The following is a 19,384-nucleotide window of genomic DNA, read 5'->3' as shown; positions in this document are numbered from 1 at the left end:
GTAAGGAAAAAAGGAAGGAAAAAAGATCTGAAAATGCTGTAGGGACATTAGTAGCGTGATGCTAGTTTTACTCTGAGAAAGGAATTCATGTGAGAAATGGGGATTTTTTGTTTCTCTGTGCTCCAAAAATACAATTTTATAGAGCTCAGGTAGCAAATCCCCGTTTTCCTCGTTTCCCTCTTCTCTCAAGCTGAAATGAGCTGTACCTTAAATTGATTTAGTTTTTATAAAATATCAGGGCCTCTGGTTATAGTCTGGTGGGATACCATAGTGTCTGACCACAGGTGAACATGCAGTGTGTGTATGAAGGAAAGCTATGAAAGAAGTCTATGGTTAAAGAAAGTGATTAATCAGGGAAGCTCAAGATTGTATGTACATAATGTGTGCATAGGTTTGTCTACCACACCCTTTTCAGCTTAACTAATGAAGTAGGAAAGACTTGATTTCTTTGTTGGTTTAGCATTTCATCTGACTCCTTCTTTCATGTCCTTGTCTGACTCATGCTTACAGCATTTTGTCCTCTGGAATATCCCTTCCAACTTTGACTGCTCTGTACATATGCGTGCTGATGAATGGTTTAGGTGAAGTCTGTGGAAAGACAAGTGGAACGAAGCGGGCAGAAACATTTTTTGATGTCCAGAAGAGCCCTGTGGGTGGGTTTGGAATGAAAAGCAATTATTAGAGAAAAAAGCTTTTGAATTTATAGAATAATACATTGATGGTCACTGTTACTCTCAGTGGCATCTGAGAAGTTGAATCTTCACTTGCCACAACATTTTATCCCTCTGCTCATACATGAAAGCCCTTATTCCATGCCAATATTTGTTTTTCCTGACATGACTGTGTTGGGTGCAGGTAACTTTAAAACCTAGACAGAAATGTTTGTTCGTTTGATGTTTGAAGCAGAAAATGAATCATAGATGAAAATATTTGATTTTCATTGGGAAAAAAAAAAACCAAAACCTGTTTTAATTTTTACTTTAATTCCAATAGCTGGTTAGGTTATAGGTCGTTTAAAATGCTTTCTGTTTTGGCAGATACCGAACGAGTTTCAGACCTCGGTACACAGTTGCATATAAGACAGTGACAGAGCTAGAATGGAGATGTTGTCCTGGGTACAAAGGGGAAGACTGCAGGGAAGGACCAGCAGAAAAGCCAAACACTGCTCGACGTCCCACAACACCAGCAAAAGCTGTTGTGAAGAAAGGCGTAGGTAAGTTTTGGGTTGAATTTTGGTAGGCGTGATCATATGTCTGCTTTCTTGTTCTGTCTTTTAAGAATAAGAACGGTTATGGTTTCTATTGAAATCAACTACTGGCAGGTACAAATGCCGTATGGAAGACGCTGTGTGGTGGCAAAATAATAGCCAGGCAATAGCAGTCTTGATACAGAGAATTTCCTGAAGAATAACAGAGGGTTGGACTGTAGAATGCTGGCTGGAAATGCCAGCTGACTACTCAGGGTTCCAGAAAATCTTTGTTTTAAGATTGGAGTTTTTGTGAGAATTTACAGGATTTTTTTTTCTGTGGTTTCTCCAATGTTGAGGAAAAAAAAATAATAATAAGAACTACTATTAAAACAAAAAAACCCCACAGTAGATACTAATTTTGATTATACATAGTGGTCCCTTGCAGTTTCACAGTGTTTTGTTCAAGGTTGTGTAGATTTTACAGATTTATGTTAGATTACCTGCCTTAATAGTAAGGAGTAAGGGAATAAGTAAGGATAAGCCTCAGTTCCTCAAAGAATATTTTAAAGAATAAATGACATTTGTGTAAGATACTGTCTTCTGAAAGGGCAAGAAGGAGTGCTGTTACTGCTGTATTATGCCTTTTCTCCATTAACAAAAAATGATAAACAGATGTTTCCTTCTGAAGGACTTTTTCCAACATAATTGGAGATTAGTGTCATATATAGCGCTTAGTCAGATTTCCACATGTGTTTTCTGTGTAGTGGAATGTATTGAATCACTTAAAACATGCTTTCAAACTAGTCCTATAGATTATACACCTGCTTTAAAAATAACCTTTTAAAATAATTTGTTAGCCCACCTAAAACATTATTTCCAGAAGATGATAATAAAACATTCTCTTCTAGACTAAATAAAAAATTACTTTGACTTTTCCTGAAGTTTATCCTTTCCTGACGTCTCATAATATTTCTTTTTTTGTTGTTGTTCTGGATTTTCTGCAACTGTCACACATTTTGCCTGAAACTGAACATCCAGAATTGCATATGAAGCGAGTGTGGTAACTGGAGTACCTTGCAGAACCCCATCTCATAATCTCATATATGGGATGTATATTTGGACCCCAGTTCAGTAAAATACTGGAGCACAAATCCATTTCAGGCAAATAAATGGCTGGCTGCCACTGAAGTGGGAATTTGGGAGCAAATTTATTGTTATAGGAGATGTAGTGGTTCCAAGGTGATTGTGTTGTGATGTGTATGGATCTATAATGGTCTGTTATATATACTATAGCTTAGATTCATTGCTGAACAAGAAGGGCAGTTCTGCTTGCCAGTTTATTTATTGCCCTTGTATCTTGACAGGAGTTGGTCAATGTGCTAAAACTTTTTAGTTTGGAGGGGTTTTGATGATGTGTTAATTATAAACTACTGAAAACAAGAACAGAAAAGGCAACAAGCATTCTGCAAATTAAATCATTATTTGGTTTTAAAGAAAAGTGAAATTAACCACAGCTGATTAAAACAAGTGACAGTGGGAATATTTACATCCAGAGCTTGTCTGTTATTTCTGTGAAACAGATGCAGAACCAACGGAAGTGCCAGAGGCTCCAGCATATGAGAAGAGAATGCAGTTTCTTGAGGATGAATTGTTTAGACTTACACGATCTGTGATTGAACTTCAGTCCTCCGTGGCAGGTGTGAATGAAAACCTGAAGTTGACTGTACAAGAAGATGCTAGTAAGATGTTGGTCACTTGGCTGAACAACCTTTACGACCGCCCAGAGCCTGACAGTGCGGTTAGTGGTGAAACAGATGCTATTCATCTGCCTGGACTCCACAACAATAAAGATCAAAAAGACCCTTTTATTGATTTTGAAATGGAAGATATAAAGTCTGAGCTAGCTGAGGTCAAAGAAGCCTTGAAGGTGAGGAATGATGAGCTGGAGGAACTGAATGGAAAAGTAAAAGGCTATGAAGGACAATTAAAACAACTGCAGGAGGCAGCACAAGGACCTACAATAACAATGCCCAGTGACAATATTTATCAAGAGTATATAGACTCAAAATTTGAGTCCCTCAGACAAGAAATAATGGAAGGATTTGAAAAGAAAATGTCAGATCTGAAGAACTCCTGTGAATACAAACTACAGGATATTCAACAGCAGTGTGATGACAATGAAAATAACTGTGTAGGGATACTTGATGTTATAAAAGGAAAAGAGAATGATTTGAGGAAAGAAATTGATACTCTCCGAACTCAGATTCCATCAAACGACTCCAGTTGTTGCAGTGAGGGTGAGAGAAATGACTTTGACCAAAAGATAAAAGATTTAGATAAGAAGATTGACAGAGTTGCAGAAGCACATAGGATCTTGAATGTCAGAATAGATAATGAAATAATTCGATTGTCAACTCCAGATCTAGAAGACATGTTTGGCGAGAGGCTGGAGGAGCTTGATGCGAGGATGAATATTACAGAACGAAATGCTGAAGAACACTGCTTTTACGTTGAGGAAACTCTCCGCGGTGCTATAGCTGCTGAGGTAGATGAACTGAGAGACTTGTTTGACCAAAAGCTGCGGGCTCTAGAGGTCAGGCTGGGTGGCACTATTTTAGAGATCGCTAATACCACGGACCCGGATGGAATGTTTATGAACCCTGGGCCCATCGTGCCCAGTGACGCAGGATTTGCAAATGAGCAATTTAGAGCAGAGATTGATTTCCTGAAGAACAAACTACTGTCATTTGAACAGCTCTGTGGACAGAAATGTCAGTCTGCACCACAAGGTATGGAGGACCTTCAGAAACGGCTAGAAAACTGTAACGACAAGTACAGTGACTTGCTTTTGAAAACAGAGAATAACTCTGTTCTTCTGCAGTCTCTAAATAGCTCTCTTAATGAGAAACTCAACTTAATTAAGGGTAACCAACGTGACATTCAGAAAATGCAAAGAGACATACGTGTATTCCGGTATAATCTAAATGTCATCGATAAAGATATGAAAAATCTTCAAGATGGCTTGAGTAGCTGCAAGGAGCAGCTTCTGGGTGTCAATTCCACATGTAGAAAAACGCAACGAGGTGTCTTCCGAAAAATTGATCAAATGCAGAGGACATTTGCAAATCAAACTGCTCATCCCAGTGAGAGCTGCTGTGGTGAAGTGAAAGAGAGGCTAGAACAATTGAATGACCATGTCCTGAATGATCTTAGCAAGTGCAAAGAAAAGACACAAGGTATCCAGGCGGGTGTTTCGGATGTTGAGAGCAGAGTCTCACATGTTGAAAAAGCTTGCGGCAAGCTGGACTCTGTCTCAGATAGCTTGCAGAGGATAAAAGAAGGTCTGAATAAACACGTGAGCAGCTTATGGAACTGCATCCATGAAATGAATGGAACTATAGCATCTCATTCCACAGATATTTCTGGCCTCAAAAATTCTGTCCAACAGTTTCATAGTCAGGTCTCCAAAATCACCACAGGCATTGAAGATGTGCTGAAATCTCAGTCTGACACAAGTAAGTTTTTTCCTTTTTTTTTTCCCATTTTTTTGTTTGTTTGTTTTTCAATTTGCTTTCCTTTCTGAAACTTTTATAAAGGAGCTAAGCAAGGGAGGGAAAACTTAATATTACACAATTACTACTTTGTTTTTACAGTGACTCTAATTTTGGCTCTTTGCTCTAGAATACCACAGAGTACTTTGAGTGCTTTTAAAAGTATCCTCCAAAAAAGCCAAAACCAAAAAAGAAGTCTTACATGCTTTTACATTTACTTTGAGACAGAATAAAGAGAGTGGGAAAAGTAGTATTTTTGAATAGTAATGATTGTCTGTGGCTCTTACTGCAGTTAATTTGATTTAATTCTTTTCTTTTTTTGTTTTATTCTGTTGTGTGAGATTATTCTGCATGCCTCAGGAAAAATTGAAAAGTAAATGGAGAAAATCAAGTCAGAGTAATTCAAATTTATTTTGATAATACATATTATCCCCGCATTTTCTCAGTTGTGTTCTTAGCATGAGTTAATGATTATAATTCAGCACCAACTCTTTGATCTAGAACTTTCATAAACAAGCTCTGGCATATCTTGGCATGGCAATATAAGAATTCTTCTTCATAACTCTCACAGAAGTTTGCATTCCCACAAGGTAGTTGGCAATAGTTGGCAGACCCCAGCTGGCACTGTTTTCACACCTCAGCCACTTCTGTTGGTAGTGCAACATGTTAGTACGAATCTACCTCCGCAGGTGGTTTAAAGTTTGCATTAGAGCAGATGAGAAGCCGGGGCACATTCCCTTTGGCTCAAAATACTGTGAAATGGTAACCTCAGCATGCTGGTGAACCTTGCCATGAAGGTTTAGGGACCTTGACAAAAGCCGCTCTGTTCCCTCTGCAGTTCTTGCTCCAAATTTCAGCAATGGGTTGTTTTGCTGAGAGAGTCAAAGTTTACAGAAGGAAGCTGAGTTCCTGTTTCTGCTAGCATGACGCAGAAACATGAGAATTGGAGACTGCTTTGAAACTGCACTCCTCAGCTGGTTGATGCTTCTGGTTTTAATTTTGTACATGTATGAGATAAATAAGAGGCAAATTTCTCTGACTGGCCTAAAATTAGGAGAGGTGCTGAGGGAAGAACCTGTGGACTGTTGCAGCTGATGGTGGTTGGGAGAGATCAGATGCAAGACTGTGAGCACTTGTCCTTGAATGGACAAGTCGTGCTTCATGAAGGGTCTGAAACTAATTTCTTTAGGGAAAACTATTCTTCTCACTCCAAGGCAGAGACTTGAAAGCCTATAATAGATGTGTTTCTTTTGTTTAATTGTTTAAAACCAAATGTATTGCATTACTTGATGCAAAAATCCTTCTGAGGTGAGAAGTTTTGTGTGAAATTTAAAAAAAATACATTTCTCTTCCTTTAAAGGAAGAAGTGAAAAGGAATGAAGAGGGTCCATAATTTTCAGATAATTCTTTTGGTGTCATCTTGACTTAAATTCAACAGGGTTAGGACCTTTACTCCTAGATCTTGCAAATCCCCATTAAAATGGAGTATGATGTATCTGTGTAATCCTGTTTCTCATCCATGTTGCCCAAAATTAATTTGCACTAGGGAACGACACTGGAGAAAGGTCCAAGATACACACAGTAATCTTTCTTCTGCTCTTTAAAGCAGATGTTCAAGTGACCTCGCGGGTTGCATTTTTCAGCCCCTATTACAGTGTATTAAAGCTTCAGCACACCTGGCTTTCCATAAAATAATGCTGCTTTAGGGCAGACCTCTCCATCTACCATTGGATGCTAAAAGTCTATGGAAGGATGCTGCTGCTGGATCTGGGGTGCAGGCACTCTGAGCATCCCTTGCTGCTATGGAGTGCCTCTGGCCTCTGAAGGATTTGTGAAGCACACATTTCAGTTCCCAAATGTTTCCAATTATAATAACACTATCTGGCACAGCAGTCTAAGTAAGTTTTGAAAGCTGGAGTTGCAGAAACATTTTAGCAGAAGAGCCTTTTTTGGAAGTGATTTGGGAACGCTGTAATGTGAGTTGGGGTATGGCTTAAACTATTTTTACATCTGTGACCTGCAGCATTGTCTCTGATACCAACGTTATTTGAAAGGAAGACTGACAGTCCTGGACTTGGATCAGTGTAGAATTTCTTATGCACAATTTGCCAGCATATTGTAGCATTCAAATGATGTCATTTGACTTCAGAAGGGCTGAAACAGAATCCAATTGTTACTAATAAAGTTGTTGAGGGCAGTAAGGCAAGGATATATTGCAAGGAATAGAATATAAAATCTCATCAAGCAGTGTAAGCCCAGCACACTGTAAACCTGAGCAAAGTCAAATGACAGTGATCTTAGGAATATGGCTATGTTTTCTTCCAAATGTTTTTATTAAGGGGTTTCAAGTGCCTCAATCCAAACTAACAAGCCAGTGAATGATTGTACATCAGATATGAGCCCAGGGGCCAGAAATGCATTTAATTTGTTATAATTCCTGGTGAAGGTAGTGCAATGTCCTGCCTCACACAAGGCGGTGGTCTGCTCTAAGCATTTAGGGGACCATGCATGACGTGCTCTCCTAGGTAGTATGATCCTGTATCTTTTCATCCACACTAAATGGTGGCTGCCCCCAGCTTCATATCTCGTAGGATAAGTTGTTCTCATTGCACTCTGTGCCTCTCTGTGAGTACGTTTGCTCTTCAAATGGCACGAAACTGAAAGCCATGTTAAAGTCAGTGGTCTCTTTTAATTACTGCCTATTCATATATGTCCATGAAGTTTTCCAGGGATCAAAGTGTGGTCTTGTAGCCAGATACCATGCTGGGAGTGCAGTTTGCTTTGGTTACGGTTATTTGACCTGAACTGCAATTCCTGCAGTAATTATCTCTGTAGCAGGGTTTTGAAAGCAACAGTTATGGTCTAAGAAACCAAATGTGTGCTCTGCATTACAGCATCAATAAAAGACAACATAAAAATCTTAATGTTGCAGTGTGATAGTCATACAGTCATAATAGTCAATTCCTCTGGGCTCCCTGTGAGCTTGTGCAAAATGCTGCTTCCTAGCGTAATTGTAAAATCCCCTTGGTGTCTATAAGAAAATTCACATGAGACCTTTTTGGCTTCTTGTGGGTGCAGTGACAGATTCCTTTACTCATTAGTTTGCTTTATACACTTTGTTTCTGTGTGTTTAGGGGACTGAGGAGAGCATGATCAGAGCAGAATGATACTCTAGAAACAAATACATCCCAAAGGTCCACCCACCTCATGCATCCAGGTTGCTGCTCATTGTCCTTCCCAGCAAATCATTGCTCCTTCAGTGAAGTAACTTGCAGATTAAAGCTGACTGTCTGAACAAACTGAAGGGAGAGGAGAACAAAAGCAGTCTTATTTTCAACCAAGGAGGAAAATCTTTCCTTCAGTTTTTAGTTGTGGATGAGCATCTGAGAGAAGACGCTGGTATGTGATATGGTAACCACATTGTCACTCACAGCAGTGATGACAGCCAGAGCAGCAAGGCCATCTCTGCCGAGGACAGTGTTAGTGTTCCTAGCTGTGGAATGATCTCAGCTCTAGACAAATTCCTAGACAAATGGGAAGATGATGAGGAAGATTCTGTTTCATGTGCTGCTCAGCAAAGTTAAAGCAGGTCCAGCTAGATTCCCCCCAACCTTCATCACGGGTTCATTTTCTCATTGCCTTGTGAATTGACAATGTGTGTTATGGAATTCAGTGTCAGAATAGGTTGACTCCAATGTTACCATCTTTATCTAGTGATTTATTGGTACTTTGTCTTGCTATGATGCATCTCAGTAGAAGAGGCCAAAAGGTTGGCAAAGGTGGCAGACCAGATTACTCTCAACTCGCACATATCCAATTACTTCTACTTTAAGTTGAGCTTTAGGCAGGTGATTCTGGATCTAGTTTTACGGAGATGGGATAATTCTGGGTATTGCAGTATTGATGTTGTGTGCAAGGAGGCAGTTTGCTCAGGATATGGGATTTCAGCTGTTGATTGTTATTTAAAGGTCTAGAAAAACAAACATATAAATGTATACATTTTCCCAGTGTAATTTCAAATAATTGTCTTAATAAAGCTCAGTATAACTGACTCAAGAAATGACAAGTACATGCATCCCAAGTATTTTGTCAGTTTGTGTTTTGAGTGAGGTTAATCTGAAGATCTTAGTTGAAGGTCTAAATTGATGCTGCTGTGGACAGAAGTTGTCTCTACTAAGTTAATAATTCTGTTAAACAATTCACTTTGATGCTTAAGAGCTTTTTTTTTGAAAAAAATTCCAAGATTTTTTTAATCTTGGGATTTTTCTGAAAATAATTTTAACCTGTATAAAGTGAACATTTCACTCTTTAGGCCTCTGCCTTGTGAACAGAGTTACCAAGAGAGCTTTAGCCCAGCTTTGTGGTGCACTGCCTGTGTAAGTTTCAATTCTCATGACAGTGAAAGTCAGCCAGGAAAGCTCAGGGAGATTTATTTCCAGCAGCTATATCGAGCAAATGAATGCAGGTGGTGTGAGACTATGACTTCAGACATCCTCCCAGTACTCTGGAAGGCTTATGTGGACTTCTCATGAGACTGAAAACAAGAAATGGGATTCACAAGGGTAAAGTGCAGGTGCTGAGTAGTCACAAAACAGCATGTGGTTGCGATGACACTGTCCAAACCCCAGCCATGCATCTTGGACAATACCTGCATGACTTGGTTGTAAGCTCTTGCCCCAAGGAGCAGCTTAAGGCCCTCCTGGGGTCCCCAGCTGCACAGCAGAGCCAGGGGAAGCCTCACACCAAATCTGCTTCTAGGCACAGCCAGGTGGTTTAGCCCTAGCCACTGATGAATTTACCCAGGCTGATTTTGGACTGTGCTGAATTGAAGTGCTTCACTGTGACCACTGAGACCTCAGAGAGGTGGTCTCCACTGTGGACCATGGCAAGCATCTCTGACATGTTTCTGACACGTCAGAGTCTGATAAGTTTCATCAGATGAATTTGCAATGGGGGTTTTTTCCACAGAAACTCACATCGCTCCCTGCACCTAACCAGAGTAACCTATGCTGAAGTTTAATTTAGAATGAAATTCTAATTATTCTATATAAAAGCTGTCATTGCATCTGCTGAAATCTACTTATTTGTAGATTTCTGTTCTTAGTGTAGATGTAATTCACCTTTATTCTTGGGAGGACATTTCAGCCTTAAATGTCATCTAGGACTTCATTTTTATGAATGTCATAATTCCTGTAAAGGGCTTAGAACTACACCAGACACAAATGTAACCATGTCAGTGCTGTTCAACCCTGATGTCATATGAGCTGGCTGCCCTAGTGGAAAAGTCTTTTAATGGTATCTCTTCACTTTAAACAATAAAGAGTTTTCTGGTAGATTATATCCTAGGGTTCTGCCTTCATTGTCAGAAAATATTAGTAATGGAAGCACTTAGAATTTTAAGTTCATTGCTTTTTAAAGTAAGGAAAAAAAGTCTCATAAGTCGTGCTCATTACTGATTTTTTTTTTGCTGTGGATAATTTTCTTTATGGTCATGCTGAAGAGTCAGCCTTGTGCTAGGAGTTATGTGAGTACACAGTTGCAAAGTACGCAGTGGGTGTGAGGGGTTGAGCAGAACTGAAGTGAAAGGAGAGAGAGAGAGAGAGAGAGAGAGAGAGAGCACGCAGTGGAGATGAAGGTACTGGTGGGAGTAGGTGTGATACACACCCTGCCTGGTGCAGAAAGTCAAAACTGGTCTAGTGGTTGAATGACTGTTCATGGGTTATTCGACTGCTGCTTGTCCTGTCCCCAGACTGTCCTTTCCTTGTGTCACACAGGCTGGTAAAGAGGGGAGTCTATAGTACTGCAAGAGTGGAATGGAGTTTTGCCAGTGCAGTCTTGGGTCTGAGGGAACAGGTGGCCTCCAACCGAGCCCTGTTTTGTTTTAAAGTGTTTATTTTACAAAACTATGCCATTTTATTTACTGTTTTAGGCAAATAAATTTGTATCTTTCCTCCTCTTTCATCATTTCAAAGGGCGATCAGAAGTACCATGGCAGCCATTGCCACCAAGGCCACCCGTGCAGCCCCATCCTGGCATATCCCTGCTGCCATCAAGGCCAAGGATACAACCCCCTCGACACAGGACCCCCCTCCAGCCACCACAGCTGAGACCTCCTCCACGCCCAGTGCTGCCAGGGTCAGGAGTTGTGCCACTTCTGCCTGGAACAACCGGGATCATCTTGGAGACTGGAGAGGCAGGGCCTCCTGGCACAGTTTTGATGTCAGGAAGAGGACGGCTTAGAAGTGCGGATGGTCAGGCTGGTCAAAGTACCATGCCCATTGCTGAAGGGTATGCTGGAGCACCAGGTGAGAGAACCAAACTGGTAGTGAATCACTCCCAACTAAGTGCGATGGACATGCCAAGTCTGGCTAGAGAAGTGACACTGAGATCTGTTGTGCTTTACCAGCCACTTTTACCTTCCTTACTGTTGAGGATGGGTTTACAGCAGAGATGATTTGTGAATGGGCCTTTGCAGCCTGCAGCTGGCTAGAGGAGTAGGAGAAACACATTCAGTGCCAGTTTTGTTGCTTTTCCAAGGCTGCACAAAGCATGAGGTCAACAGAACTGATGTAAAATCCCTGGTAACTACAGCAGTCTTTGCCACTAGGGAAACTTAAATTATTTTTTTCTTTCCATAATTCTTGCAGTGGATTTAGTACATTGAAGTAATAACTTGGTTTTCTTTGCCATGGCCACCCCAGTTTAATGATAATTGAGCATTTCATAAGGGGTGCTGTTTGGTAGCTATTTGGGTAGGTTGCTGTTCAGTAACCAAGGATCTTTTCAGAAGACTGCAGTGATATTGGTCATAATGAACTCTGCTATGTACTGAGTCACACATACTACTTCTCCTTTGTAGGATATCCAAAGTCGTCTCCTCCTACCACGGACTCACAAGGTAAGGTGATTGTTTCCTAGAAATTCTTCACACAGGTGTTTAATGTTTATTTCAGTCCCTGGAAAGTCATGGTTGAAAGAAAAAGTGCTGATTTTTAGTATTTAATTTTAGTATTGAGGAAAATCTGACCGATTTTTGCTATATGTACGCATCAAAGCAGAACCTGCATACTTTACAGATATGGGGCGGGGGAGAAGGGGGTTAGGTTTTGAAAAATAATTCATCTTGGGTTCTTGTGTTTTTTAAATACAAAGGGTTTGTAGTTTCTAGCAAATGTTAGTACAGACTTTTTTATTTGCCTTTTAAATGAGAAAATAAAGATATATTTCTGCCGATTTTAATATTTCTTTAATAAGATATGAATAAGGCCAAGACTAAGATCTTGAAGAACTGTTAATGCCTTAGCGTAGTGCATGAGTTGGTTCTCCTCTTGGGAGAGTTTCTGGCTTTGTTAGAATCACCAAGGCTTGTGTTCCTGACTACAGTGAAAGCAAAAGTGCTGTCCACTGACAGCCACAGATTAAAGGATTCAAAACGCAGTTTTCTTGGTTTGGTAGGGTGTTTTTTATTTTTTATAATTGTTAATATTGCAATTCATTTATAGATTTGTATGACATGCTAGTTGGCCTTGATAAATATGTTGATTAGATGTTGCCAACCCCACAATTTCATATTTAAGATATTATCAAACCCTGGGGAATGGTATCCTCGATCAAAGTGAATATTTCCACACCCTCTTCAGAAAGAATGATTTCATCTAAATTTGTTTGAGGAAATATGGGAAATAGATGGAAATAAAACATAAGGGCTTTATGGAATCCAAAATCCTACCCTTGGGACTTAGTTTGATGGCCATAACAAAATCACAAAAACACGTTGTAAAGACTGGTCTAGGGACTGACAAAAAAAGAGTTGTAAAGAGTTCACGCTGTAATTCTGATATTTATACATTCTAATTAAAAATCCATCAAGCCTTAAAGCAATGTTTTTGCATTTGGGGATTGGTGGTAAGAACAAGCAGCAATAGAGGAGGTTTCTGGAAGAGGATAAGAAGTAAAGAAACATTAATTTATCTTGATACCAGCAAAGCAAATATAGATGTCTAGATTTCTGTGATAAATGGATTTCCTGGGGGTTTTCTTCCACTTTGTACAATTTATTGCAGTTTATAGGCAGCGGTATTTTAATAAGTTTATGCTAAAACTGTGTGAAACAGTAGCTGGATGTTGGAAGTGTTGAAAAGGCAGGGTGAGGCAGGCAGTGCACCCGTCTGCTGCTTGGTGGAACATGTTGGTGGAACAGTTATCGCCCTGGGATCCAGAGAGAGGTGGGCTTCGCCAAGGAGTTCCTTTTCCTGATCCGTGTCCCTGAAGACCTGTCTAAATATAAGATATACCTGCTGATCTGTCCTTTAGCTTCCCCCCAAGTGCCTTGCAAACCTTAATGGCAGGTACAGTCAGAAAATAGAGAGGTAAGAATGGTGCAAAGAGCTGTTAGACTTCTGTGGAGTTGGAGCATTTACATCCACTATCCCTAATCTGGCCTTACGGCTGGATAGATGGGCCGAGACCAACGGCATGAGGTTCAACAAGACCAAGTGCTGGGTCCTACACTTTGACCGCAGTGAGAGACTCTGGAGAAAAGTTTGTGTCTTCATAACACAAGGAGGTGTCATCCCCATCAGAAACACTGTGACTTAGCAGAGCAGCTTCACTGAGCACTGGTTCATGGAAATCAGTGTGATACTGTGCTGCATGGCCATCCCATAAGCAGAAAAAATGTTCCTGCAAATGAGACATTAGGGTCAAACTGAAGTATTAAAAAATAAAAAAGTGAATCTGACAAATCCTCCTTACTTGCACCATGTTCAAAGGAAATTAAAAGTGCCTGCTGGTGAATTAAGTACTTATGGTCTTTCTTCTGTGTAGGTCCTTGAACAATCTTCATTCCAGTTGCTGACCAATTGTCAGCAGCACCATCACACTGTTATTTTTTCTCCTTTCACCTTGATGGCAAATGCCTATGCTGTGTGCTGTTTTGTTTTGCTTAATATTTTTTATTTCTTTTCTGTCCTTCTGGCCCTTGGGCTCTGTGGGAGGCATGAACTGTGCTGGGAAGTTAAAAGAGAGGTGGAGAACCAGAAGTACAATTAGCAGATGGGTGGAAGTAGATGTAACCTAATAAGGGCCACCCATGCATCTTCTGTAGTTCTTTGACTTCCCAGAATGCATTATGTAGCTTAGATCATCAAGAACAGACATACCTACTCCTTATGTATCTATGTATATAGAAAGATACAGATATATCTATCTCAAGTGAAACCTTCTTGAATGCACCTGAAGTAAAAAGAGTTTTTTCTGCCCCTAGAAGCTGTAAAACTGGGGTTGAATCTTTTGTGAAACTTTCTATCTGCCTACCAGTTTCCTCATCAGAGCTGTGCCTGTGGTTCACCGCTTTTAAATGTTTTAAAATTTTTCTTTCTGATGTTAATACTTCCACAACACTGACTGCTTAAGTGAAAGTAGTTTTCAAGCCTGGACCTTGCCTAGAGAAGCTGAACTTTGATCTTTGCATGAAGGAAAGTGTTTTCAAGGGGGGACATGTAAGAGAGGGTAAAGTTCTGCAAAACACTGCTGAGCTGTTGGTAGGAATTGTGAAAGCTTTGAACAGGCACAACTCCAGCTGGAAGTAGTGAGTAGGGTAAGAGAGCACAGACACAGTGTCTTCATTGCTCCTCCTTATATTGACTCCTGAACTGACTTAGAGGATATTTAGACATTTTAAGATTTCCCCTTTGAATAGATACATATAGTGTGCTAAACCAGGCTGCAGATCTGAAACAATTTCAGCAGCATAGCAGAAAATAGTTATTTCTAACAACTGTTCTAGCAATTAGTAAGGAAAATCTTGAAGGAAGTTGTGGCAAACCGGGGCAGGAGTCACTCCCTTATTCAGATGACAGCAATCCAAACAGGACTATAGTTGCTCCAAAGGAAGAGGGCAGTGTTTATAGGCAGGCAGCATATACTTGTGCAGTGTGACTGAAGAGGAGAGAAACCATTTGAGTAAGCCAGTAAGAAATAAGTTGAGGTGTGTTTTCAGTTGATTTGAGTCCTGGGGTAAGCATATACATAGAGATGCTTTCTGTAAGTAGTGTGGTGTTAAGGTGGTGGAATTCTACAGAAGCTGCTTAAGTAAGTAGACTTCCAGCAATTAATGTTGGTCCTTTCAAATAACCTCATTTTAGCTTACAGGGCACCCTGCAGGCACACTGGCAGGCAGGGGTAAGGAAAAAGGGCTTCTGTCTGTTTTCTGAACATGAGACAAAATGCTGAATGAGATTTCTAAAGATACAGGAGGCAGCTGGTTACCAGCCCCCCAAGGAAAATTGAGGTAGTTATTTGCCAATTCTGAATTTGCAGGCATGTCTTCCTCTTGCCTTCCCCTCCCACTCCCCCATGCTGAATTATTCAGAAAAAAAGTGGATAGGGTAGCAGAGCATTTGTATATCTACATTTTAGGAAAAGTTTTGACACCTTTAAACTTAAATTTTTAAGTGTTATAATCTGGATTAGATTGGATATTAGGAAAAGCCTTTTCACCCAGAGGGTGGTTGAGCACTGGAACGGGCTCCCCAGGGAAGTGGTCACAGCATGAAGCCTATCAGAGTTTAAGAAGGGTTTGGACAACACTCTCAGGAACACAGTGTGATTCTTGGAGCTGTCCTGTGCAGGACCAGGGGTTGAACAGGTCTCTTTCAATTCAGGATATTCTATGATTCAATGAATTGAGCACTTGTTGCTGATGGGCATCTCTGCTTAAGAGGGAGAGGGGAAAGGCAAACATTTATTTTATGGAAGGCAGAAGGAGCAGGGTGAAGCAGCAACCGTGGACAACTTTAAGGTCATTTGTTTTTTACCTAATTGCCTGAACAAAGCAACAAGTTGACTACTTCTAGCAGTGTGTACTGCCTTAGGGGAAGTGTTTAAAGGGAAGGTAACTAAAATGGGACTAATAAGTGGTTGAGTATTAAGTACTTGCCATTAAATCAGTCTGTTAAAAGTAAAAATTTGTCTTAATTGTCCAAATTGTATTTCATCCAGCCCAGTCTAACAGCAGTGTTTAGCTCGTAAGCAGATAGCCACTATAAAATGCCTGTCTGTTTGATCTGCTGAGAAAAGAAGAAAAAATTGTGAAGTGAAAATTCACCGAAAAGGGAAGTGCCAGAGTGAGAGAATATCCTCTTTGCATTAATACTGAAATGTTATATATTCTTATATCTCTTTTCACTACGCTTTGGCAGAGAAGGTAGGAGATCTAAGATGTGTGTAGCTTCTCAGCATGACCAGGAAAGCTGGCGTGAGCTAAACACCTTTAGCACTCCTGCCACCAGAGAGCGGAGATGTTGAAGGGCAACCTCAGTCCTGAAGAAGGACTTTGGCAGAAGCATTGTAGAATTGAAATGTGGCAGGATTTCCACTGCCAGCATTTAGAAGCCATGTACTATTTTCTTAGAAGGAAAAAAAAAAGACTGTGGCCAACACAGGAACTTTATGGTGCTCAGTAAATTTTGTGATGAAACACCTGGGACCTGGGCCAGCAATACGTATTCTGCTAATTCTGGCATCCCTCAGTTGACAGGATTAGTCTAAGGGGAGTTATGTGCAGGAACAGAGACATTGGATTATAAACCATCGCAGGGAAAAGGCTGTGTTGTCATCCTAATGTGATTCTCACTCAAGTTGTTACTCATTTTAGGACCTGCTGCTGCTGCTGCGCCCTCTCTGGTGTCGTTTTCTGCTGGGCTCACACAGAAGCCTTTCTCCAGTGATGCTGGCGTGGTTCACTTTAACAAAGTGCTTGTGAATGACGGGGACTATTATAACCCCAATACAGGTAATAGCCAAAGGATATGGACCCACAGAGATGATAGACTGGCAGTAGCATGGGTTTCCAGGGTTTGAGGTTATCTCAGGTCTTGCTGGCACATTGAACAACAAAATAAATCCATTTAAACCAAACACACCGGGGTAGAAGCCTCCTGTGGATGTGGACAGACATACACTTTGCCTTGGCTGGTTTTCCACAACTGCCCAGTTTTACTGAGGCCCAGTTCACCACTATGTCTTCTCTGGCAGCACAACTGATTGTGCTCCTCACCCCACCACAGGCCAGCTGAGCCCAGGCAGCAGAGGTGAGATTCCTTCCTAACCCTTACTTACTAATCCTGATTTCACTGTAGCTTAGCCAGCTGGGTCACCCAGAGGAGAGGTGGGAGGGGGGTGTCTCACACTGCCTCTCCAATGGCCATCCCTGCAGGCTGCCTCCTTCTCAAGCAGGGTGTCATGTCACTTGAGGGTGTTAGGTGGGCCTCAACCTACTGGGGACTTGCACAGCATCCAGCTGTGCACACCTTCATCCAGCTCCAACATTTTTGAATGTTGACAAGACCTGGTCATGTCCTGGAGGACAGGTGGGCTCTAACACAAAAGCAGCACTCCTTTGTCTTCATGACTGTTGTCAGTTGATCTAGGCCGACCTGTATGTAGCGATGGATAACCCATGTAGCTTTGTCATTGTGCTTAGAGAGGTCAGGTGTCCCCATTTTGAATAACTCTGAAAAGCTGTCTCTCTTCTGCAGGCATTTTCACATCACCATATGAAGGGCGCTACCTGATCACCGCCGTGCTGGCCCCAGAGAGAGACGAGTATGTAGAAGCAGTGCTATCCGTCTCCAATGCAAGTGTGGCTCAGCTCCACACAGCTGGGTACAGAAGGGAACTGCTGGAGTATCACAAACCCTACTCGGGGAAACGGACCTGTGGTGGTCCTGGGACGTTCCACCTTGTTCTTCACCTCAAAGCAGGAGATGAAGTAAACATTGTTGTAACGGGAGGCAAACTGGCCTACACAGACTCTGACGAAATGTACTCCACATTTAGTGGAGTTCTCCTTTATCCTTCTATTTCTCATGTTTAGGTTTATCTTGAACAGGAAAGAAGGGTAAGATACTCAGAAGAAATTAAGTGTAATAAAGTTCAAAGCTTTAATATATTCAGTTTATATATTTGATTTCAGTGATGGGTTTATAGTCTATACAGAGAACTTTTCCTTGTCCTTTGTTTCCCGAGGGAGCTACAAAAGACATGTTTCTGTAGCTAAATTAACTCCTTCCCAAGCCCTTGACCTGTACAAGAAGAACAACTGTTTGAAAGGTACATTCTCAGTAGACACTTCTCCACTGTGCTCTTGCTGTTCCCTATTAAATTGTCTTTGCCATCTTCTGCCTAGTTTTTCAAATTGTCCCTAGTATATAAGAGTTTACATCTTTGCTTAAGTTTACAGTTCCGGTCAGGTATTTTCATGTTTTCAGTAAAGCAGGGCCAAGAAAGAGAAGTTGTAGCGGATGTGATTGATGGCTTTTTATTCCTTGTGTTACTGAATCATGTACGTTTGCATAATCAATTTGTGCAGTGCAATTGCTGACCATGGTGCAAAACAAAATGATACTCATCTGCACTGGTTTTCTTTTTTCCCCTAAAGGGCCAAACACAGTGCCAGGAGGCAAGCTGAGTGACTCCTTCCAGTCAAGTGAAAGCTGCAGCGCAGGGAGAAACTTGCCTCAGCTTTCCACTGTGCAGATGTGAGCATAAGGTGCAGTTGGTACTACTGAAAGGTTCAGAACAGCTACTATGCATTTATAGAGTAAAAAAGAGGATCAGTTAAACATGATGCTCTTGGGATTAAAGCTTGCTGCTGGAAATTAATTAAACAGGTCAGAAAAATCAGAATTATCTTTGCTTAGGTAGGAAAATGGTAATTTTGAAAAGTTTAAAAAAATCTACAAAGTTTGTTTCAGGCACTCCTAAAGTACTTGCATTAAGAGGGAAGTTTTTGTCTTTGGTGCAAATCAGAGGAAAAATCATTGATAAAGGAAAACTGTCTTATTAGTCATTACTGTCAAATGCAGAAACCAACCATCTGCAGCCTCCTTCACATTGGTGAAGTTTGTTTTAACACTCAGCATCTGTTTACATGGATGAAACAACTTTCATAGCTTAAACAGACAAACACATTTGGGGCAGCAGTATTTTATTTCTCATTCTAGCCACTTCTCAGTGGAGGTAACAAAAATGATGCTTTGGCTCTTAGGGGATAGCATTTTGGTGTCTTTTGTGGCTGAAAAAAAAATCGAGCCTTGCCTTACTGAGTGCCAGACTGTTCATCTGTCACCTGTATATTCTTGTATCAACTGGCCTTTTGAATAGTCTACTCATGCCACATAGAGCTGTATTTATCATAGTGGTTTGTGTAGTATATTTTCCTTCTTAAAAATGCAGAACAGCTGTTTATAGCCTCAGAACAAATGATTCCTTTAGCTGAGGGAAGAACTCTCTGTGCTCTGTGCTGTAAGCAGCACAGTATGTTTATAGCTGAAGCCCATCCCATCTGAGGAGATCAGATGAAGACTTGTGCCTTTGTTGCTTAGCTTTGGAATAGATACTTCCTAATAACTGCGTTTCCAGGCAATGAAATGGGGCCTTCCCACAACAAACTGTCACATCCTGGAAACTGAAGTGCTTTTGAGAAAAGCAGGCAGAAAAACCTTTCTCTCCACAGAGGAACTCTGAGTCAGTCCCTGTGCAGCTAGGATTGCACTGGGGGAGTTCCGAGCATAGGAAGGAAATTGTGAGAGGAGTTTTAAAGCACCTGGTTTGGGAAGATCTCTTTGCACCTGATTATCAG

At 40.9% G+C, this 19,384-nt stretch overlaps 1 protein-coding gene across 1 annotated transcript in view; it reads left to right on the top strand.

Moving 5' to 3' along the window:
- Window positions 1-18,142, top strand: part of EMILIN2 (elastin microfibril interfacer 2) — a 31,297-nt gene extending 13,155 nt beyond the window's left edge. Inside the window, exons 3-8 of the mRNA XM_051774834.1 lie at window positions 1,038-1,213; window positions 2,770-4,704; window positions 10,713-11,045; window positions 11,600-11,638; window positions 16,397-16,534; window positions 17,280-18,142. Coding sequence (XP_051630794.1) covers window positions 1,038-1,213; window positions 2,770-4,704; window positions 10,713-11,045; window positions 11,600-11,638; window positions 16,397-16,534; window positions 17,280-17,617 — 2,959 coding nt within the window. The 3' untranslated portion in view covers window positions 17,618-18,142. The remainder of the gene's footprint in view (window positions 1-1,037; window positions 1,214-2,769; window positions 4,705-10,712; window positions 11,046-11,599; window positions 11,639-16,396; window positions 16,535-17,279) is intronic.
- The last annotated feature ends 1,242 nt before the right edge of the window (window positions 18,143-19,384 follow it).

Source organism: Manacus candei, unplaced genomic scaffold (assembly GCF_025592945.1).
Source record: "Manacus candei isolate 608988 ecotype Guabito, Panama unplaced genomic scaffold, ASM2559294v1 h1tg000008l, whole genome shotgun sequence".
Taxonomy (NCBI): domain Eukaryota; kingdom Metazoa; phylum Chordata; class Aves; order Passeriformes; family Pipridae; genus Manacus; species Manacus candei.
Note: the sequence above shows the minus strand (reverse complement) of the source record. Positions and strands in the feature narration are given on the sequence as shown.